This window comes from Caenorhabditis remanei, chromosome II (genome assembly GCF_010183535.1).
Source record: "Caenorhabditis remanei strain PX506 chromosome II, whole genome shotgun sequence".
In the NCBI taxonomy this organism is placed as follows: domain Eukaryota; kingdom Metazoa; phylum Nematoda; class Chromadorea; order Rhabditida; family Rhabditidae; genus Caenorhabditis; species Caenorhabditis remanei.
This window is the reverse complement of record NC_071329.1, coordinates 16442953-16465386: the sequence shown is the minus strand read 5'-3', so window position 1 is coordinate 16465386 and position 22434 is coordinate 16442953. Positions and strand designations below refer to the sequence as shown.

Below are 22434 nucleotides of genomic sequence, written 5' to 3'. Positions count from 1 at the left end.
GAATGGAAAAATCAAGCCAAATATATGTTGAACACACAACATAGAGGAAAAAATCAAGGGAAAGAGAGACAACAGTCTTACGTGATGGATGGGATTGGGACTGGCAGAGATCTGCGCAAGAGGTCTTATGTAAAAGGACACGGTAAAATTGGTTTGTGCTTTATTATTAGTTTTTTTATGCAAAATACGAAGAAAGGAAACATTGTCGGACAATCCGTAACACAAGGGGCGCACTCTTACATGTTGCTTATTTTTACTGTGGGGTAGGAGTGTCACAACTTTTCTTTTTAGCATACTTGCAAATCGGGAAGAAACGGTTAAAACTGAATTTTATGATCTGATAAATATCCCCGATTCGCCATCCGGTCCCTATTAGGTCACAGACGCAGAACTCATTGAGATCTACATTACATTTTGGTATATATATCAGCTCATCATATTTCATTTTAAGCGGGCTACGCGGTGGCTCGGCTTGCAAGTATGTTAAAAACAGTCTTTTAATCAGAATAATATTGTCGTCGTCATTTGTGGCGCCTTGTATGCAAACACCGTTAAAATACACACCCCTGTCGTTTGAGCTGCCCGACCCCCTTTTAGTCCGAGGAGGATCAGACAAAACAGAGAGGAAAAATACTTGAGACAACAAAAACAAAAAAATGAACAAAGCGAAGTAAAGAATAAAAAAGAGAACCTACTCTAATGACACAGTGACAGAGGAGACGTCCGTTAGAATGCTATTTTCCCATAGATGACGTCGCGACGTGGATTTGTGTGGTCTGCTAGATTATCTCTCATTGTGTCTTGTAATTAACACGTCACACTCCACAAATAGTGAAAAATCGTCAATGTCGTTGTCTTCTGCACACTGACCTAACCCAAGACAGCTGTACTAATTGGTGGAGGCATGCCGAAAGCTCAAATCAAGAAGGGAAGAGGGAATGGATCGCCAAACAAGCGGCCAACCATCAAAATTGAACTTTTGAAAAAGATTTACGGGTGGTTGCTCATTGGTGCCAGAAGACGATAATGATGGTGTGCTAGTTCTTACAATTTGTTGAAACATTGTCTGTTCCCTTGTTTATGTTTTGTTTTTAGATGTTTTAGATGTGCTTTATTGTAATTATGTGTAGTATCACCACTAACTTTAAAATCTTGTACTCTGATGACTTCAGTAGTTCCCCGATCTCATTTCATTCTGGTTACGAATAAATTGTTATCTTTCTTGTCATAACGGTAAGTGGTTGTTATTTCATGTAGTGTCCACATAGCAATTTGATTTATTTGATTGATTTATATAAGCAAACAAAAAATGTAACCAAAACCTTTGAAAACTCATTTCGATATTTTTCAAAAAGAGAAGGAGTAGAAAAAATAGAAAAGCAAATAATTTGAACGCTTAAGCACGTATCGCGGCTTCATTCCCTTTCGACGATTCGAGCTCTGAAAATACAGTTATCGGGGTATAAGAACTCCCATTGTTCTCTAGAGCGAGGCTCTTCTTTTGGCTCGTAAAGTACTTCCAGTATGTTACCATTTCTTGTTGGAATAGAAGCATATCTGAAAATTCGATGATTTTAACACAATTTTAAGAACATATCTTCTAGTCATACCGATCGTTTCTTTTCGTTTCCTCCCAGCGTTCTGTCATCATTTGAAATAGAGCATTCACTGGCTCCACTTCTTGTTGGATTCCAATTGAAAAACAACTTCCAACTGGTCGGTCATTGTTCCGCCAGTTCTGCGCAAGTTCAAAATAATCCTCAGCAGTAAACTCTGGATCAGTACAAACCAAGGAAATCAAATGATTAGGAAGATTAATGAGAGCTAGAATCATTTCTCGTCGACGGCTCGAATTTTGAATGATTAACTTCTTCGCACTTCGAATAAAAGGGTGTTCGAGATCCCTTTCTCGATAAACATGTATTTGAATTTCAGCCAGTGATACGCATTCTGGATCAATCATCGAAATAACACTATCATAAGGAGCTCTCAAACCACGCGAACTGCAGAGATACTTCATTTTGACCTGGAAACCGACTGGAAGCCTCAGAACTGTCTGAAATGTATCGAGTTGAAATCTGAACACTTTCAGTGTTGAGGGTCTTCCACCAAATAAAAGTGTGTTGAACCGTTTCACAACTTCATACAGTTTCTTTCTATACGGAAGACGATGAATACGCTTTCCACTCGGAGAGTCAACAGTCAGCTGAATGTAGCATGTATACGGTGGTTCGCGATTGTAGCGACGGCATTCGAAAGGCAAGAAAGCAGTCCGTGAATATTCCAAATGTGTTTTTAAACTTTCCAATGGCAATTTCATGGCATCTGCTAACATCAAGGCCTCAATCGCTGCATCATCGTTTTCATACTCTTCAGGCGGGTCTTCGACTTCTTCTGGGTTATTCAGAAGAAATATTGCTTTCTCAAATCGGTTAACTTCAGCTTCTAAAGCGCGTTCTCGTCCGGGTGTGTCGTACTGAACTTTATCTCTCAAATCTTCCAGCATAACGTCTCCCGGATCTAAAACTGAATGACCTGGAGAAATTTTGAATCCATATCGATCTAAATCATGCTTAGCTCCGCCCTTGTCGTTATCATCCTGAATCAGTTTGGGAACTTCTTCTCCTGAATTGTATTCTCGATAAACTCCAAATCGATAGATATGATCATTGACAATGGTCAGAAACTCATCGAGATATAGATATCTAATTTTGAGAGGCACGATTTTTTCGACGGATCTGATTGATGGTAGTCGATGGGAGATTCGGAATCTAAAAGTAGAATTGAGAAATTGAAAAAGAACAAGGTCACTTACCTAACGTTTGCATCCATATATAGAAGGACGGCTTTCAAACTTTCATACTGTAGTGGTTTGTGATTCATCTTGCAATCTAGAAAATGAATTTTTTTAGAAATGTAAATAACTATCTATAATGTAAAAGAATGTAAAGAAAAATTACGTTCCAAACCTGGCAAGAAATGGAAAATGACTATGAACAGCCACAATAACGATAGAAGGTTCTGGAGAGAGAGGATGGCACCGCCCCGTTGAGTAAATCTCCAGTCATAATGATGATGAACAGATAAAAAGAACAGATGACAATTATCCCTTGTGTGCAGAAACACCTTCTGTTTAGGGAGAGACACACTAGAGATTATGAGAGAAAGATGATGTATCGGGGTGTAATCCGTGGGGTAGAGTGTTAATGAATGACAGATTCACGGCCTCCAGCAGAATATCAATCCACTGAGCACACTACTTTGAGAGGGTTTCTGCAGGAGGCCGTGATATTTTAAACGTATCTCAATTCTAGTCAGTGAACGAACTGTTTCTTTGCAGATTGTCCCGGATTCGAAAAAGTGTTTGGGGGAGACAAACTTTAATAACTACCCTTTTAGGATTCTCGGCTTGGAGTTTGTTGAAGGCCGTTTTTGGATGACTGTTGTCCAATAATGGAATGACAGAAACAAGAATTTAGTAAAAATAGTAATACGAATCGACCACTAACACATGTAGTCTTGGTATGAATGCTAAACTCTCAACGGTTTACTTTACTCAGGCGGAGCCTCTTGGATTGACTAACAGCGTGTCCAAGCCACATAGACTTTTACATGTTATTCGGACAGCAGGTGATAACACGCCTCACACTCCACGTATTAACCGCCATAAGCCAATAGACCCCTTATGGGAGTGATGATTTGTATCGCACCTAATCTCATGAAAAATCGGGCAATTATTGTGTGAGACGTAAATCTCTATTACTGTACACCGCCAATTCGTCTGGGTTGGTTATGAGTCCTATGAGTCTTTCATACATCTTTGGATTTTTGATTGGATTTTGGATTGGAGTTTGGATTTTGGGGATTTCTCGCGAATTTGAACCAAACGCTCATTAACATTAAATATCCCCGTGTTTCGTCATGTCCGAATGTCCACATCAAAAGCGCCGACAGCGCGACAGATCATTGTAACTCATTAAATGTTACCGTACCTAAATATGCAGAACAGTCTCCCCCAAACACTTTTTCGACTCCGGGACTAACCACAACAAGAAATTTTGCAACCCGTCATTTCGTTAGTTTGAGATACGTTCAAAATCTCACTGCCTCCTGCAGAAACCCTCTCAAAGTAGTGTGCGCAGTGGATTGAGAGGACACTGCTGGAGGCCGTAAATCTGTCATCCATTAACACTCTACCCCACGGATTACACCCGATACATCATCTTTCTCTCATAATCTCTATTGTGTCTCTCCCTAAACAGAAGGTGTTTCTGCACACAAGGGATAATTGTCATCTGTTCTTTTTATCTGTTCATCATCATTATGACTGGAGATTTACTCAACGGGGCGGTCCCTCCAGAACCTTCCACCATTATTGTGGCAGTTGTCCATAGTCATTTTCCATGTCTTGCGAGGATTGCATTCTCTTGCTTGATAGATAGTTATTTACATTTCTAAAGAAATTCATTTTCCAGATTGCAAGATGAATCACAAACCACTACAGTATGAAAGTTTGAAAGCCGTCCTTCTAAATATGGATGCAAACGTTAGGTAATTTATTTTTTTCAAATCAATTTCTCAATTCTTCTTTAAGATTCCGAATCTCCCATCGATTACCATCTATCCGATCCGTCGAAAAATTCGTGCCTCTCAAAATTAGATATCTAGATCTCGATGAGATTCGGACTATTGTCAACGATCACATCTATCGATTTGGAGTTTATCGAGAATACAATACAGGAGAAGAAGTTCCCAAACTGATTCAGGATGATAACGACAAGGGCGGAGTTCAGCATGATTTGGATCGATATGGATTCCAAATTTCTCCAGGTCATTCAGTTTTGGATCCGGGAGACGTTCTGCTGGGAGACTTGAGAGATAAAGTTCAGTACGACACACCCGGACTAGAATGCGATTTAGAAGCTAAAATCAACCGTTATGAGAAAGCAATATTCCTTCTGAACAACCCAGAAAAAATCGAAGAAGATCCTGAAGAGGATTTAGTCAGATATGAAGATATGATGGAATTCTTAAGGCTGGAAGCAGAAATGAAGCGTCCAGTAGAAAGTTTAAAAACAGATTTGGATTATTCACGGACTGATTTTTTGCCTTTCGAATGCCGTCGCTACAATCGCGAACCACCGTATACATGCTACATTCAGCTGACTGTTCACTCTCCGAGTGGAAAGCAAATTCATCGTCTTCCGTATAGAATGAAATTGTATGAAGCTGTGAAACGATTGAACACGTTTTTATTTGGAGGAAGACGCTCAACACTGGCTGTGATGAGATTTCAACTCGATACATCTAGTACAGTTCTGAGGCTTCCAGTTGGTTTCCAAGTCAAGATGAAGTATCTCTCCAGTTCGCGTGGTTTGAGAGGTCCTTACGATGGTGTTATTTCGATGATTGATCAAGAATGCGTATCACTATCTGAAATTCAAATACATGTTTATCGAGAAAGTGATCTCGAATATCCTTTTATTCGGAGTGCGAAAAAGTTAATCATTCAAAATACGAGCCGTCGACGAGAAATGATTCCAGCTCTCATTAATCTTCCCAATCATTTGATTTCTTTGGTTATTTCTGATCCAGAGTTTACTGCTGAGAATTACTTTGAACTTGTGCAGAACTGGCGGATCAATGATCGACCAGTTGGAAGTTGTTTTTCAATTGGAATCCAACAAGAAGTGGAACCAGTGAATGCTCTATTTAAAATGATGACAGAACGCTGGGAGGAAACGAAGAGGAACGATCGGTATGACTAGAAGATATGTTATTAAAATTGTGTTAAAATCATCAAATTTTCAGATATGTTTCAATTCCAACAAGAAATGGTAACATACTGGAAGTACTTTACGAGCCAAAAGAAGAGCCTCGCTCTAGAGACCAATGGGAGTTCTCATACCCCGATAACTGGATATTCAGGGCTCGAATCATCGAAAGGGAATGAAGTCGCACTACGTGCTAAAGCTCTCAAATGATTTGCTTTTTCATATTTTATTCCTTTTTTATTCCTTTTGTTCTTGAACAGTACCTGAGTTTTCAAAGATTTCGCCACCTTTTTTGTTTGCTTATATAAATAAATCAAATAAATCAAATTTCTATGCAAGTGATTTGAATTATAGGTCAAAATGATCTATCGAGCTAACTGAAAAGTGTACTACATATAACTACAATAAAGCACATCTAAAACATCTAAAATCATAACATAAACAAGGGAACAGACAATGTTTCACCAATTGTCAGAACTAGCACATCATCATTATCGTCTTCTGGCACCAATGAGCAACCAGACCACCCTTGAATCTTTTTCAAGAGTTTAATTTTGATGGTTCGGGGATCCATTTCCTCTTCCCTTCTTGATTTAAGCTTTCGGCATGCCTCCGCCAATTAGTACTGCTGTCTTGGGTTAGGTCAGTGTGCAGTGGACAACGACATTGACGATTTGTCACTATTTGTGGAGTGTGACGTGTTAATTACAGGACACAATGAGAGATAATCTAGCAGACCACACAAATCCACGTCACGACGTCATCTATGGGAAAATGGCATTTTAACGGACGTCTCCTCCTCTCTCACTGTGTCATTAGAGTAGGTTCTCTTCTTTATTCTATTTACTTCGCTTTGTTCATTTTTTTTGTTTTTGTTGTCTGTATGTTTCCTCTCTGTTTTGTCTGCTCCTATTCGGACTTAAAAGGGGTCGGGTAGCTCAAACGACAGGGGTGTGTATTTTGACGTAACGGTGTTTGCACACAATGCGCCACAAATGACGACGATAATATTATTTTGATTAAAAGACTGTTTTTAACTAAGAAGTTTCACAAGTGCAGAAGCAGTGGAAACATCGGATGTTACTCTTGTGACGAAAGGAGTGAAGTTTCATGTCGTGAAGATGGTTAGTTGATCACACCGTTCAAAAATGAAAAATATATTTTACAGTATCTTGCCACTCATTGCGAGTATTTCAAATCAATGTTTTCGGGAAAGTTCAGCGAAAAGAAGAAACAAGAGATCGAACTTAAGGATGTTGATCCATACCATTTGCAATGTTTCCTTGAGAAGGTTCATGATGGTTTTTATGTCAATATTATGAAAAAAAAACAAGATGATTAAGGAAATATTTATTCAACAAGTTTGGAAAATGAGATTGCAAATCATTGGTACAATAGGTTAGCAAGATTGCACAGTGGAAAACAGAATTAATTAAAAATCGAACAACATTTAGATGAAATTGATAAGATAGGACATAAAGAAGGTTAGGGATCACAAGAGAGTTAATCATCCATCTTTCTTTTCGGGGCACGTTTTGATTTGAAGATCGGAGCTGTTCTAGTTTGGTGCAGTTCCATTGACTTCACCATGAGAGCAGCAAGAAGATCGTGATCCAATTCTTCCGGATCATTCGGTAGACATTTTTCGAGTTGATTTGCGGTTTTGATTTTCTCCAGGAACATTCGCTGAAATTCGGCGATTTTATACTGATTAACAAGCATAGAATCGCCGGAAATGCCTCTGGCCCTCATTTGATAAACGCGAATATTAGGGTTGCGGTAGGGTTTTCGAACAGTGGCGCACGCAGCGCCTTTCCAAAATACCGCGAAAAACAAATTTAAATCAAAGGCATTTCTGACACAAGTTTGGTTTTTTTCAATGTCAAACTACCCACTTTCAAGTCCTCCATTTGATACTTAAACGAGAGTTCGAGTTTCTTTCTCAGCGGGAGTTGTGTTTCTTCCTCGAGATACTTGATACATCGGCGGCGTGCTGATTCAGCAATGAACATGTCCACTAAAGCAAAGAGTCCTGAGATATTGTGATCTGAAAACTGTGTTGAATACCAGTATTCTATGTATTACTCTTACCACTAATTGGGAGTTCTCCATAAATCAACTCAAGGAAACATTGCAAGTGGTATGGATCAACATCCTTAAGTTCGATCTCTTGTTTCTTCTTTTCGGCGAATTTTCCCGAAAACATTGATTTGAAATACTCGCAATGAGTGGCAAGATACTGTAAAATATATTTTGGAGATACTGATTTTGAAAGATGTGATCAACTAACCATCTTCACGACATGAAACTTCACTCCTTTCGCGACAAGAGTAACATCCGATGTTTCCACCGCTTCTGCACTTGTGAAACTTCTTAGCAAGCGTTTAAACGTTTCTTGTTCATCGATAGTGACGGTGACTTCCACTACGATGTTTCCATCAGTCAAGTTTTCTTTCACTATATCTTTTTTAACTTCATACAAGGGAAGAAAGTGGTCGAGATGAGTAAATTGAACGTCTAATGTATCCTGTTCCTTTTTCTCAGTCGCATTGATAAGGCTTACTATCATACATCCGTTTATGATCCACCCGGTTGCACAATCTGGCTTGAGACAATCCAACTGTATTGTCAGCTCGTTCTCTCCAGTTTTATCCAAAACGAGCTTCCTGAAATGCATGATACATAGCGTTCAAATACTATTTCAGAATTACGATGATTTCAGTTTTCAACTTGATAATATTAACAAGGTACGCTTCTCACAACCGCGCTCTATCGAAACCAAAGAAAAAAGCGTGAGAAATTAGAAGACTCAGAAAAAAAAGACACTTTTCAAGAGAATTTCGGTGGAGCACAGTTGTAAGAACTGTGCCGAGCTCATAGTCAATATTTTCTAATGTTAACCCCTTTCTAAGCATCGAGCTTTTGTAGAAAGAGGGTGAAGAGATTATATATAAATGTAGCTAATAAAACAGAAAAGGAATAAAATAATAATACAAGAAAGCACTAACCATGGAATACCCAAATGATTCTCGACATTTGCGGATATAACGTCATCCATTTTCATTTCCAATGGTTTCTCGAAAGTGTGTCGAATTGTGAATTTCTGCTTTTCTTCCGCTTCTTCATCAGATATCTCCTCATCGGACATTTCAGAGTCGGACATTGTCTGAAAAATTCAATTTTAATTGCTTGAAAACCTTTTTTTGTTGGAGAAGAAAATGAAATAGACGCCATTTTCAAATAAGAAATGATGAAATCAAAAGAAGAGAGAAGTGAAAAAAGAGTACGGAAGAGAGATAGAGAAAAAGAGCAGCTTTTTATACACACATATGTTACGCAGACGACAAAAGCCTCCTCTCCTCGTCTTTTTGTTTATTGAAGAGGGTGGAGAGAAAAAGGCTAGTGGATGGAAAGAGGCAGATGGAGACAGATAGATTCGATGTCAGATAAAGTTTAGGGCAAAGAGTTTAGATGCGAAGTGGCATGCCGTTCCGCTGAAAGATGCTTAACGGGTCCGAATGAATCTTCATGTAACAAAGGGTGTTCTGCTCGCACTCCTGGGGTCACGTTTGTCGTGAAATCAATTGAAAATGATACCTCAAACGTGGGTAATTAAACCATTTATTCTGATTGTAAAAGATAAAGAGATTTGAGTTAATCAATAAAAATAAAACAATAGAATGTGAGCTTCTTGAGAAGCTCACCAGATTGGTGATAAGGTATGAGAATTGTGAGGACTTCTTGTGAAGTCTCACAGAGAGATTGGATGTGAGGTGAAGAGGAAGGTTCTTGATGAAACTTCCCAGAGATTGGAAAATGGGGAAAAAAGGGGAGAAAAAAGGGGAGAAGCTTTTGATACCAGCTTCTGGTGGAGAATGGTAGGAAAGAATGAAACAATCTCGCTCTCGTGGCCAGACTGTCTCATGATAGATTGAGAAGGGAAAAGAAAGAAAGAAGAAGAGAGTGTTAGCCAGAAGCTAAGCGAGTTCTCTCTTCTTCAACATTTGAAGGTGTTGGGGGAAATTGTGTAGACTCTTTGAGAGTCATGAGACAAAGGTCATTCAGAGAGAGAGGGGGAGAGAGTGTTCCTTATGTATTGGGACCGTCTCTCTCTCTCCTCCTGAATGACGTGAATGATTAGAAGAGAAAGGTACTCAGATGTCTGAGTACATTTCACAAGGTGTACTTCATACTTTCACGAAATTCTTTTTTCCTGGAATCAGTAAACAGAAATTCGAAATGAAATTTCAAGTAACTGGAATCTGAATGCAAAATAAACCGGGAATTCCGGAATGACTTGTTAATTTTGCGATGCCAAGTAAGTTTTCGAGCGTTTTTTTTAATGATAAATCAAGTTAAAACCACTGTAAACATTTACTTTTTAAACTTTCTAAAATTTAAAAATTTAAACCGGAATCTGGAATCTGAAGCAGGACCGAGAAAAAACCCGGAGTACCGGAATATCCGTACAACAGGTGTGCTTCTGAAATTCTGGAAAAACATTCAACAAAAAACCAATAAGCATATACTTATTTGACAAATACTTATTTCAAAGACAAAGCATGATTGAGAAGATCGGGCCATAATGACTGATCCATTTGATTGACGGGGAGGAATTTCTTCATTTCAGAATTGCATTTTTGCTGAAAACTCAATAAAAACTTGAGACAGAGCTTATTCATTCTGTATCTCGCCGCGGTTTGACCTAAAATGAGTAGTCATACTGTACCCTAATGACGCACGCAAGCGTTTTCGAAAAAGTATTTTGGAACTTTTATGTTATTCTGAATTTGTTTTTTTTTCTTCACAAAAAATGTTTAAAACTGTTTTCTTTTATTTTTCAGGCTTATTTCGCTGTAATTCAACACGTTTTTCACATTAAAACACAAAACATCTGCACATCGTTTCGAGACCTGCGCCCGTTTTCGGCTATGCGCCTTTAAATCTTACTGTAGAGAAAACATTTTTTGAACTCATTGGATTTTTCAATTTTTTCAATTATTCAAACGCTTTTTTGTGATATGCCTTCAAATTTACACTAATATTTATTATATTATTATTGTCAAAGTCTTTTAGCAACATTTTCAAAATCGATCGGAAATATCTGGAATAATACTAATATTCACTCGCGCAAATCGCTGCTTCCGAAACTGTTTTCTACAACATTTTGACTTGTCGGCGCAAGATTTTCCGTTGTTTTGTATTCTCTCATTTCTTCAGAATATTTTTTCAATTTGCATTTGAAATATAATAGAAAATATTGCAGGCGAAATCATTCAAGATGTCAGGTGAAACGCTCGTCTACAAAAGCGAGCCAAAAACATGCAGTTACATTGAGAAAGTCCTTGAAGTTAGCGATCAAAATGGAATTGAATGGTTTGTTATTGAGAGCAAAGCCTATGAGCTATCAGCCCCTAAAACTGCTTGTGACAATTCTAGAAACTCATCTATAAAAATTTCAGCACGTGGACTTCAGAGTTTGCCAATGGTAACTATAATCTTGTAACTTTCAAATGGGCCTTAAATTGGAATCAATTGAAGAATTTCGATGCTGACAGTCTCATTGGAACAATCACCGTCACGTCACCAAACAATGATTTCAATCCATGCGCGTTCGATGTGAAGTTGACACAGCCTGTTCAAACTATTTCGCACTGTGCATTTTGTAATACTTCGTCACCACAAGTCACTTTCGAATATTCGCTCACTCCTCATTACACGCCATATCAAGAAGTTTCCCGCGAAGATTTGTTTGGACCGTCAGAGCAAAATGATACTATTCTGGTGGTCAGCGGAAAGAAATTGCACGTTAATAAGATGGTATTCTGAACATTTTCTGAGTAAAAGAGTAACAACTTGAAAATCAACTCAAATTTCAGTTTCTCTCGTTCCATTCTGAATTCTTCCGTGCGCTCTTCTCATCGAATTACAAAGAAGGAAGTATGGATGAAATTCCAATCAAAGATGTTTCTTACGAAGATTTTGGACTTCTTCTCAGTACAATCTACCCGAAAACAGTATTTCCAAATGGTTAGCTAGACGAATTTGTTGAAGAAATACCATTTTTTTCAGATAAAACCGTCGAGAAACTTCTGGAACTGGCGGATCGATTCATTATGCCATCAGTCACCGGTGTTGTCGAATATCATCTCATTTATAATTCCGAGATCGCAGACGAGAAATTGATGTTGATGGCCGATAAATATGGAATGAAACAACTTCTAAAGAAGACTGTTCGTGAAATTAATACGGCAGAAAAAGCGAAACTTCTGAAGAAATCCTCTGTTTGCAAGGAGTTGTCAGAAAACGCGAAATCGATGCTTTTCGATCGTATTATGCATTGGATGTAATCAATTCCAATTGGTTTTTTGTTTCTTCTTTTTCGTTTCCTTCTGTTGCTGTTGATGAAAAAGTTTCAATCGTTTTAATAATATGAAAGGCTGCTCATAAATGTCAGACGTTTTTGTTTTGTTCGCCGACTTTTAGTGGTGATTCATATACCAATTCAGAATTATTTTTTGTAAACAGGAAACAGGTATGTGCCCGGGTGGCGTTGAGCGCCTCGGATTTCTAGCCGAAATTCGAAAATGCGGCGAGAGAGTGTGTACGATTTGGAGAGACGCAGACACACTCTCGCTCGTCGCATTTTTGCGCACTTTGAATTCTTTCAGCGCCCAAAGCGCCTCCATAGGCACATCCCTGTCAGGAAAGTTGAAAAGACTAATTGTAATTTCAGATGTCATCCGTTTGTTCCAATGAATTTGTTCTGACACACGTCTTCGAGAACGTTTCGAATTTCAAGGACAATGAAAACAATTTCAGTAAAGTCGAGGAACATTTCAATATTCCATGGTTTGTTCCAAGATAACTTCGCAAGTTATAATATTATTGATTACCGTTTAATCAGGAAATTGAACGCTTCTCGGATGAAAACAAATCTCGGTCTCTATCTGCATTGCAATAAACTGTGCGAAGATGGAAATTGGTCGATTGACACAGAGTTCGAGTTCAAATTGATGTCAGTGAATGGACGAGTGATTACTCGGAATAGAATTCATACTTTTCGAAGCACTAGTGAGAGTAAGTATGCGGCCGGAAATGGTTGGGGCGACTTCGTCGAATGGAATTTAATGGAAAAAGACTACGCAGTGGATGATAAGATATTTGTGTCGGCTCGTGTGAAAATCAAGAAAACGACTGGAATCAATAAAAATCAATTACGATTTTTCGACGAGACGGTATCAGAGTTTTCGGATGTTGTGCTGAACGTTGAAGACAAAAAGTTCTATGTTTCAAAATTGGTAAGCAGTTATATCATACGCATAGCTCGACTTTTATCGTGGAAACTCTCAACTCACTGCTTATTTCAGTTCCTCGCATCTCAATCCACCTACTTCAAATCACTTCTTTTGGGAAGTTTCGAAGAATCGAACAAATCTGAAATTTCTCTCGCTGACGTCAACTCGGATGACTTTCAGAACTTCCTAGAAATTGTTCATGGAGAATCAGCTATCAATGGTATTTTGAACTGAATTTTGACACCAAAAATTATCAGATTTCCAGACGATAATATCGATGGAATTCTGAAATTGATTGACATGTCACGGTCCATTACAGTGACGATGCGCAAGCAACAATACTGACGCATTTCTCGTGCATTTTTTCGCCAATTTTGTTAAAATTGCAGGTCTAAGAATTGATGAAAATTTCAAAAATCGGAAATTCGGAATTTTTCCGTTGTAATCACTAAAAATACAAATAAGAGACAAGAAAAAGTGTTTTTGTATTTTTACTAACACTTTGGGAATAGAAAAACCAAAAAAAAAGCAAAAAAGTTTTTCGAAGTATAATGTAGAAAATGGAAAAACAGGGCATTTTAGCGAGTATAATAACTTTTTTCCTTCCTTTTCTCGTATTTTTCAGTCTAAAAATTCCTTGGAATACATTTCTATCCTTTGTAACTGTTCAAAATTGAAATTTATTGGTTCAGAATCCCTTCAGTTGAGATCTCCTCCTCCAATATTGCACCGATTTTAGAATTTTTGCACTTTTTCGATAGCTCTCAACATTATCTAGAAGGCTATCATCTTAGAATTGCAGAAAAAATTTTTTTAAACACTTTTTTTCGTGTTTCGCCGAATTTTCAGTGCAAAAGGACAAACTGTAAAATTGAAGCGGGAAACGCGCCTGTCCAGTCCCTGGCGCATTACTCGATACTCGCTGCGCACAATCGGATACTTTCGTCACTGTAGCGTACCGTGCATGTACTGCTCCGACAGCCTTCAAAAGGTGCGAAGAATATCTGATCGAGAAGTCTCAAAAGTCATTGAAGACGAAATTGGTGATGTCGATTCGCAATAAGATGAACAAGTTGCAGGTTTTATTCATGTTCTTTTGCGAAATAATTCCAAACATTTTCAGAATTTTTGCCTCGTAAACATCAAAACGAAAGAAGATATTCGATCAGTCTTGCCAGGAGGTCTCAACGAATTGGACCAATCCGTCTCGTCCTATCTCCTCCATTTGTTTGCTTCATTTGAATAGGTTTCGACTATACCTTTGTGTTTTTATTAATTGATTTCTGTTGTTTCGGCTCCCTAATGTAGCTCATAAAAGTTGTTTAATTTTTTTCTTCAGTTCTTTTTCGCGACGGTTTCTATACCAATTCGTCATTATCTTTGTAGAGAACTTTTGTGAAAGACGACATCGATTTCAGATGACTTCCTCTGGCTACAACGAGTTTATACTGACACACGTCTTCGAAAATGTCTCAAGTCTCAAAGAAGGAGAAAATAATTACAGTGATGTAGAAGAACATTTCGGTGTTCCCTGGTATGTTTTAAAAAAGCCCATAAATTTTATTTTATTTTTATTCAGGTGTTTGTCTGCTTCTCGAAGAAGTCCAGGTTTTGCTATCTTTTTATATTGCGATAAAATGTGTAAGGAAGGAAACTGGTCAATCGATACAGATTTCGAAATAAAAATAATGTCTGTAAATGGAAAAATGAATTCGAAAAACGCATCTCGTTGTTTTCAAAGTTCTGAAGATATGCTAAAAGCTGATGGTGTTGGATGGGTCAATTTTATCGAATGGGATCAAATGGAAAAAGATTACGCAGTGGATGATAAGATATTTGTGGAAGCTCGTGTGAAAATCAAGAAAATCACAGGAATCAATAAAAATCAATATATCATACGCATAGCTCGACTGTAATCGTGGAAACTCTCAATTCTCTGATTATTTCAGTTCCTCGCTTCACAATCCACCTATTTCAAATCACTTTTTTTGGGAAATTTCGAAGAATCGAAGAAATCTGAAATTTCTCTCGCTGACGTCAACTCGGAAGACTTTCAGAACTTCCTAGAAGTTCTACATGGAGAAGATGCTGTTAATGGTATTTATAAAAATCGATATTTGTGGGCGAAACAGTTAATTTACAGATGAAACTGTCGACGGAATTCTGAGCCTTGCCGATATGTATGATGCTCCTACCGCGATTAGACGATGCGAACAGTTTATGATTGAAAAATCCGAGAAATCGTTTAAAACCAAATTGCAAATGTCGACTCGTTATGAAGAAGTTGCAGGTTGATAATCGTGGATTAATTCTATTTCTATTCAATTTGTTTTTCAGAATTTCTGTCTCGTGAAAATCAAAACGAAAGAGGATATTCGATCAGTGTTGCCAGGAGATCTCAGCGAACTAGATCCATCCGTCTCGTCGCATCTTATGCATTTGTTCGCTTCACTCGCTTAAATTTATATTTGATTCGTTGTTTTTATAAAACATTTTCTCTTTTTGATTAAATTTGTATTGTAATTCTTACTATAAATCACAGTACTTTCTCTTATTCTTTTCTGTTATCGATAGCGTTCATTCGCATTGAATTATCGGCCCTTATCGGATTCGTAATTGATTGAGTTGTCGTCAATTTCAGAGAATGAATATAAAAGTCGACTATTTTTCGCATTTTTTGAGTCCCACTTCGTTTTATAATGTTGTGAGCAGTTATATTCCTAAACAGGTTTGTTTCTTAACAAAAAATAACTGAAAATTGAAGTCTTTACAGCTTCTAAAAGATTTCGATGAGAAAAGATGTGTTGGTAAAATCGAATACGTTTTGAACGATGGAGTAGATGCAATTCAGGAGATACTCGATAACTCGAATAATCAACTCAGTAAGTTTAAAATTTCTGTTGAAAATGAAAGTTGTTTCCAGGAATGTACGGATCAGCTGCGGAGCTTGCATTGTACCTCAGATTGTATCGAAACTTTCCGATGAGTTATAAGTTTTTCGGAAATCATTCATTCGAGCCATATCGAGTAAGAGTTTTTCTGAATTTTCTTGGGAAAACCCGAGAAATTTTCTATTTTTTGAAATTTCAGACGCGTTGTGAAGTATGGAAAAGTATGAAAAACGAAGAGTTCATCAGTAAACACGATCTTCGAGTATGGATGGAATCAGAAGTTTGTTTCGTATGGAAAGACACTGTAATATTTTCAATTATTTTTCAAATTGGACTTAGAAATCTTTTAGGACTTGAAAGTAGCATTCGGATTCACCTCGATCTTCTTCAAAACATGCGATGTTCAACTTGATGGTTGCTATGAATTTCCTGGACAAGCTCTAACGTACTTTGGATCTCACCTTATGACGGATGTTCTGGGGTGGGTGATGTCATCAGGGCAAAGTCCGGACCTTGGGACCTCGACTAAATAAGGGATAATCTATTCCTTTACACTATCAAATTGAGTTTTGCAGATCACTATAAAATCCGAACGTTCCAAACTTGAAAAGTACTATTTATCGTCTTCGAAATCCAATAATTCTGAAATTATATCAATTTGGGAATCCTTGATTCCGAATTGTAATAAGAAACAGAAAGAAGATCTTCATATGACCGTTTCTCTTCTTTATAAGATGTTTCCAATCAGAACTCATCCCTCACTTCATGCTGAGCTAACATATACTTGCTTGACTTTGTTTAAAATGATCAGAGAATTTATGACAGCACGACCTGAAATGTTTCTTCCTTACACTCCAACTGTGAGTTCTTCACATCAAATCTAAATTTAAAATATTAAATTTTTCAGAACATCAAAAACGCTCCAGTTGTAATTCGAGTTTTCCAAGCTGAATCTCATGAATTTGTTATGAAATGTGAGTTATTTGAAGCAATCCGAAGCAAAAATCCACCTGGTGAAAATATTGATTTTGTCGATGAAAATGGAAGATACGCTGTGATGGAACTCGCTGATGTATACAAAGAGTATGGCGATCAGATTAGTAATATTAATGTAATCAAAATCTGTATTCTATTGCTCTGAATACTTTTAATTTTCAGTTGATTCCCACTCCGGTTCGAAGAGCAGAATTCAAAGCTGTTCCAATTATCACACCGAAAGGAGATTACTGTATTCTGGCAATTGATGCATTCTCAGAAATATTCAATCAGTTGTTTTTTGTCGAAAAAGTTTTTCAAAAGATTAAGAACGATGATTGGAATTATCTTTGTGATTATATGAGAAAAGTTGAAGAGTTTTTTAAATCTGACGAAAGATTCTTTGTCACTATCGAGTCGCTGAACAAGTTGAAAGAAGAAACCACCGAGTTCTGGAAGAAGTATGAAAAAGTTCCCGTGAAATATGTCAGGAATGCTAAAAAGGATGGATTCACAATGGAGAATCTGAAGAACGAATTGAAAAATTTGGGTTTGAATATAATCTTTCCCGAAATTGAGCTGCATGCAGATAGAGTTTACTTGTCGACGTTAATCAGGAAGAAAGATAAATTTCTAAGGACTTGTGATTTGTTCTTTGCGATTTCGCGTTGTCTGTTGATATGCGTTCATGGACATTTTGATAGTGTGAGAGTAATTTTATTTATTTAAGAGTTAATTATTGTTAATTTCAGACAAGAGCTCTATTCGTAGCTCAGAAAATTATGGATAAAGAGCGAATGAGTCAATTAGACTACAGAAATTCTCCAGAGTTACGTGATAAACTGAAAGACGTTAACAATATAAACCCGAAAAAAGTGGGGAAGGAAGAGAGTTTTGATGAGAAATCATCTGTCAGTTGTGAAGATTGCGTTCACACGAATAAATTATATGATCAAGTGAAAAAGGAACTGAAATCTACACAGCATACACTCAGAACTGCAGAGAAAAAAGCAAAGAAAACGGATGAGTTGGAGAAGAAATTAGCGAGTTGTCAACGGAAAATTGAGGGATTTGAGAATAAATTGGATAAGGAAAGAGATGAGAAAAAGACGGTTCAAGAGAGTTTAGAGAAGCAGATGGAGGAAATAAATGAAGAGATGAGACTTATGAAAGAGTGAGGATTATATTAGGACGGCACGTATCTCACAACCGCGCTCTACCGAAATCGAAGAGACATTTTTCAAGGGCATTTCGGTGGAGCGCAGTTGTAAGAACTGTGCCGAGCTAATAATGCAAAAAATGAAGAAACTTGATTTAAAATATTTTCAGACAAGTGTCGATGTCATCTGCCCAACTTGAAGCGATGAAATTGGAAGTTTCGCAGAAAAATGAGGAAATTAATAAAGCTAATAAAATGTAATTTTAAAAACTAACATTTTGAGTCACAATATCTTTCAGACTCACCGATACTCGCAAGAAGCTGACATCGAAAACTTCAAAATTGGGGGACGAGGTCAAAAGGTTCTCAACAATGTTTTCAATACCTTTAAATGTATACAATTCTCGATTTCAGAAAAGAGAATCAGCTGGAAACGGTGAGAAGAGAAGTATCAAATCTTCAGAGAAAATTTGATGAAAAAGACGAAAAAGTGAAAACTGAAATTTCAGAGAAAGATGAGATTATCAAAAGGTAGCAACATATTTATAGACAATCAAATCGAAGTTTCTCATTTCCAGACTTGAAGAAACTAACACACGATTGACAATTCGTGTCGAGGAGCAAGATAGAATAGTGAAGAGTCTTCTGGAAAAAATTTCAGATTCTAAATCATCGGAATCTGGAATTCCAGACGACAAAAGACACGGTGGACCTAGATATCAACTTTCGGAATTATGGAAAATTAAAGATCAATATAATAGTGGAGAACCATTGAAACAGGCCAAACATATGATTCAAAAGTGAGATTGAATTCGAAAATCAGGAAATCCAAACGGAAAATTTCAGATTAATTTCGCTATCGAACCGCCCTGATATCCACGAAATGGCGAATTATGAATACCAACAATTTGAAGGAAAAATTCGAAATTATCTTCTATCGGTGGAGGTGAATATTCAGAAAATAAAGAAGAATGGAGAATGTTCTGAATTGATTCCGCTTTCTGATTTACCTGCATTTTCTGATCGATTCATGACAGAGTATAGGAAAGAAATCGATAAGAAATCGGAGCAAATTGAAGAATCGGATGTTGAATGTGGAATTTGTTTTTTCGAAATGAAATCAGAAGAAGAGAAATTGGATTGTGCACAGTGTAAGAAGGTTCTTCATTTGAAGGTAAATTCGATAGACCATTTCTGTTATTCTAAGCAAAAAAACATTTTCAGTGCGCGACAAAATGGCTGGCTGTCCACCGATCTTGTCCGTATTGTCGAGCGAAACTTCTGGATCCTATCGAGTTCCCGTCGCTCAACTAATCTTATCATGAGTTGTTACATTTTGTTGTTGTCATTATTGTTAGATAATTGTTCTATTGATTTCTCGATTTCCCATACCAATGCCTAATAGATTTGAAAAACAGTTTCTTATACAACGGAAAAAAACATTACAAAAAGAGAAAATGAAATTGAATTATTTAAGATGAGATATGGCTTTCTTCAAGATGGCAGCAGTCAGAGATGGATCCATTTCATCAATGTTTTCTGGCACAACCGATTTGATGTCCTTGGCGGTTTTAATTTCGGAGAGACATTTATTCTGGAAATTTACTCATTAAATGAGAGAATTTAAGAAATCAATAAGGACCTTGACACGTATCATTTTGTATCTCGCTGACAATTCGAGTTTCTCCTTCAGCGATTTCTCGGATTCTTTCATCATAAACTGCTCGCATCTTCTGTGTGCAGTCGGTGCATCATACATATCGGCGAGACGAACAATTCCTTCGACTGTCGAATCTGAAGTAAAATTAAGAATTTTCAGTTTTTCAAATCATTGGGATACCATTTATTGCGTCTTCTCCATGAAGAACTTCCAAAAATTTTTGAAAATGGCCCGGGTCGATATCTTTCAAGTTGACCTCCGATTTCTTAGATTCGTCGAATTTTCCGAGAAGAAGAGAATTGAAATAAGTCGAATGGGAAGCGAGGAACAGTTTCGAAACGTAGAACTTCTCCTCTCCGGCCACCAATACAATATCCGAGAACTGTTTCATCGACTCATCAAATACTTTAAGCTTCTTGTTTTCGAATCTAGAGATATTCAGAATTTTCACATGAGCTTCAACTTCAATTTCTCCATTTATCAAGTAAGTTCTTGCCAGTCTCTTCCAAGACGAAAAGGTCATTCCAAAATTATCATCTCCTGGTTTGAATTTGTATGTGAATCTCTCAGTGTCACTCATTCCATCTACATCGAATACTGTAAGATAGCATTCTGTTTCGACAGAAAAATCAGAAGCATCTTTCGGTTCAGTTAGATGCAAGCGCACAACAGCCTTTTGGTCAGCTTCTTTCAGTGAAAGTCTCCTAGAAAAAAACAATTTTTTATAAACTTTTTATAAATGTTTACACATACCACAGAAAATTATAATGGTCTTCTTGTTTGCTGAAAGAAGAATAATTTTTACTGTTTTCCACATTCGGCACCTTTTTGAAGGTACATGGCATTGAGAATTCTTTTTTCAAAGTTGACATAGTGGTCATTGGAGTGAAATGTCTGAAAATGGTATAGATAGATTAAAAGTGGTTGATGGTTTGAACATAGAAGTATAATTTGAATAATTTAATCAAATGTGAGATACAATAGAATGAAAATTAAACCTAATCATATATAAAACTATTCATTACAAATTTGAACCAAAAATCGCAAAAAATTACACAAGATGAGACATAGCTTTTCTCAGAACCGATGCCATGAGAGAATGATTCATCTCTTCGAGATTTTCAGGTAGAACTGATTGAATATCGGCGACGGTCTTTATATCCCCGAGACATTTATTCTGGAAATACAGTTTTCGTGAAGTAAAATAAAAACAGTCCGGATTACCTTCACACCGTCCATATTATACTTTGCAGACAATTCCAGCTTGCTCTTCAATGATTTTCTCGATTTTTTCATTAGAAACTGCTCGCATCTTTTGAGAGCTTTAGGAGCATCATACATATCCGCAAGATGGACGATTCCTTCAACAGTGTCATCTGAAATTCGAAATTTGGAATGTATTTGATGATTTGTAACGGAAAATGGATTTATTTATGGGCCTATTCTTGGCAAGCAAAAAAACGTTTTTCGCTGCTTTTTTTTCGATTCGCGGAACCAGAAAATCAGCGAAAAACTATTTTTCGCTGGCTCATGCCTTTTTCGACATCGCAGGTCTCGAAGCGAACGGTAAAAACACCAGCGAAATACGTTTAAAAATCAGCGAAAAATTAAGAGTTTTTCGCTGATTTTCTGGTTCCGTGAATCGAAAAAAAAGCAGCGAAGACGAGACAAAACTCCGCCCATTTCTCCGTGATTTGCGAGGCGGGAAGTTAGAGCGAGAGACGCAGACACTTCAGCATACGTCATTGAAAAACTGTGCGGCAGTTGCAAAAAACATTTGCTCATGATATTTTTTTCTTAAAATTGCTGTGAAAAAAGTACCATCAACAGCATCCTCTCCATACAGAACTTCTAGAAACTTCTGAAAATCTTCGGGATCAATATCTTTCAGTACTATTTCCGATTTTTCCGATTCCTTGAAACCACCGAGAAGAAGCGATTTGAAATACGAAGATTGATAAGCGAGAAACTGAAATTTGCAAATGATTCACTTTTTCATCGAATCGATATCTCACCAGTTTCGATATGTAGAACTTTTCTTTTTTCACAACAAGCACAGCATCAGAAAAATCTTTCATTGCTTCATCGAAACTCATCAACTTCTTCGTTTCCGTTCCAGTCGCTTTCAGTATTTTGACACGAACTTCTAATTTTACTTTCCCATCAACTGAACACTCTCTTGTCAAATCGCTCCATGGAATACACATGAATTCATGCATTGAGTCATCCCCAGTTTTGAATACAACTTTTCTCTTTTCTTCAATCTTTTTTCCATCGGCGAATGTCAACTTGATATCTAATTCTGTTTCGACACAATATTCTTCACCGTCTGGCTCCGACCAATCAGAATCAACAGAACCAGCAACAGAACCATCATCCGTCAGGGATGAGATAATATAGAACTCCACGTTCCCATTATACTGACACAGATTGAGATTCCTGGATAGAATCGTTATGATAATTCATCTTTTTTGTTATGATTGCTTACCAAAACACGTTATAATGCTTCTCTTCGTCAGTGAAGAAATCAAATTCCTCTGTTTCCACATTTTCGAAGACATGCGTCAAAGTGAATTCTTTTTTCGCAGAAGGCATATTGATTGTTTACTGATAGACCTGAAAGAGAAAAGTAAAAACATATATTCGCCGAGCATTTTTATTACAACTGCGCCCCATC

The 22434-nt window shown here is 37.2% G+C and overlaps 7 protein-coding genes across 7 annotated transcripts; 4 read left to right on the top strand and 3 right to left on the bottom strand.

Moving 5' to 3' along the window:
- Positions 1-1415: 1415 nt before the first annotated feature.
- GCK72_007397 (uncharacterized protein) lies at positions 1416-2883 on the bottom strand (the record flags this gene model as incomplete). The annotated part of the gene is made up of 3 exons (XM_053726165.1): positions 1416-1557; positions 1611-2771; positions 2816-2883. The coding sequence occupies 3 exons, from the start codon at positions 2881-2883 to the stop codon at positions 1416-1418; spliced, it is 1371 nt and encodes a 456-aa protein (XP_053590359.1).
- A 1600-nt stretch (positions 2884-4483) lies between these two features.
- Positions 4484-5953, top strand: GCK72_007396 (uncharacterized protein; the record flags this gene model as incomplete). Its single annotated transcript, XM_003100076.2, has 3 exons — positions 4484-4551; positions 4595-5758; positions 5812-5953. 3 exons carry the CDS (start codon positions 4484-4486, stop codon positions 5951-5953), a joined length of 1374 nt encoding a protein of 457 aa, XP_003100124.2.
- Positions 5954-7277: 1324 nt separating this feature from the next.
- Positions 7278-8937, bottom strand: GCK72_007395 (uncharacterized protein; the record flags this gene model as incomplete). The annotated part of the gene is made up of 5 exons (XM_003100077.2): positions 7278-7460; positions 7670-7821; positions 7866-8013; positions 8065-8440; positions 8783-8937. 5 exons carry the CDS (start codon positions 8935-8937, stop codon positions 7278-7280), a joined length of 1014 nt encoding a protein of 337 aa, XP_003100125.2.
- A 5553-nt stretch (positions 8938-14490) lies between these two features.
- On the top strand, positions 14491-15532 carry GCK72_007394 (uncharacterized protein; the record flags this gene model as incomplete). Its single annotated transcript, XM_053726164.1, has 5 exons — positions 14491-14606; positions 14652-14922; positions 15022-15169; positions 15216-15355; positions 15410-15532. 5 exons carry the CDS (start codon positions 14491-14493, stop codon positions 15530-15532), a joined length of 798 nt encoding a protein of 265 aa, XP_053590358.1.
- Positions 15533-15716: 184 nt separating this feature from the next.
- GCK72_007393 (uncharacterized protein) lies at positions 15717-16496 on the top strand (the record flags this gene model as incomplete). Its single annotated transcript, XM_053726163.1, has 5 exons — positions 15717-15800; positions 15846-15954; positions 16011-16099; positions 16163-16267; positions 16314-16496. 5 exons carry the CDS (start codon positions 15717-15719, stop codon positions 16494-16496), a joined length of 570 nt encoding a protein of 189 aa, XP_053590357.1.
- A 285-nt stretch (positions 16497-16781) lies between these two features.
- On the top strand, positions 16782-19411 carry GCK72_007392 (uncharacterized protein; the record flags this gene model as incomplete). Its single annotated transcript, XM_053726162.1, has 10 exons — positions 16782-16823; positions 16871-17074; positions 17122-17643; positions 17691-18112; positions 18268-18354; positions 18397-18459; positions 18512-18628; positions 18676-18897; positions 18944-19271; positions 19322-19411. 10 exons carry the CDS (start codon positions 16782-16784, stop codon positions 19409-19411), a joined length of 2097 nt encoding a protein of 698 aa, XP_053590356.1.
- A 154-nt stretch (positions 19412-19565) lies between these two features.
- On the bottom strand, positions 19566-22352 carry GCK72_007391 (uncharacterized protein; the record flags this gene model as incomplete). Its single annotated transcript, XM_053726161.1, has 9 exons — positions 19566-19691; positions 19740-19891; positions 19938-20461; positions 20511-20651; positions 20813-20934; positions 20982-21133; positions 21579-21726; positions 21773-22196; positions 22246-22352. The coding sequence occupies 9 exons, from the start codon at positions 22350-22352 to the stop codon at positions 19566-19568; spliced, it is 1896 nt and encodes a 631-aa protein (XP_053590355.1).
- Between the last annotated feature and the right edge of the window lie 82 nt (positions 22353-22434).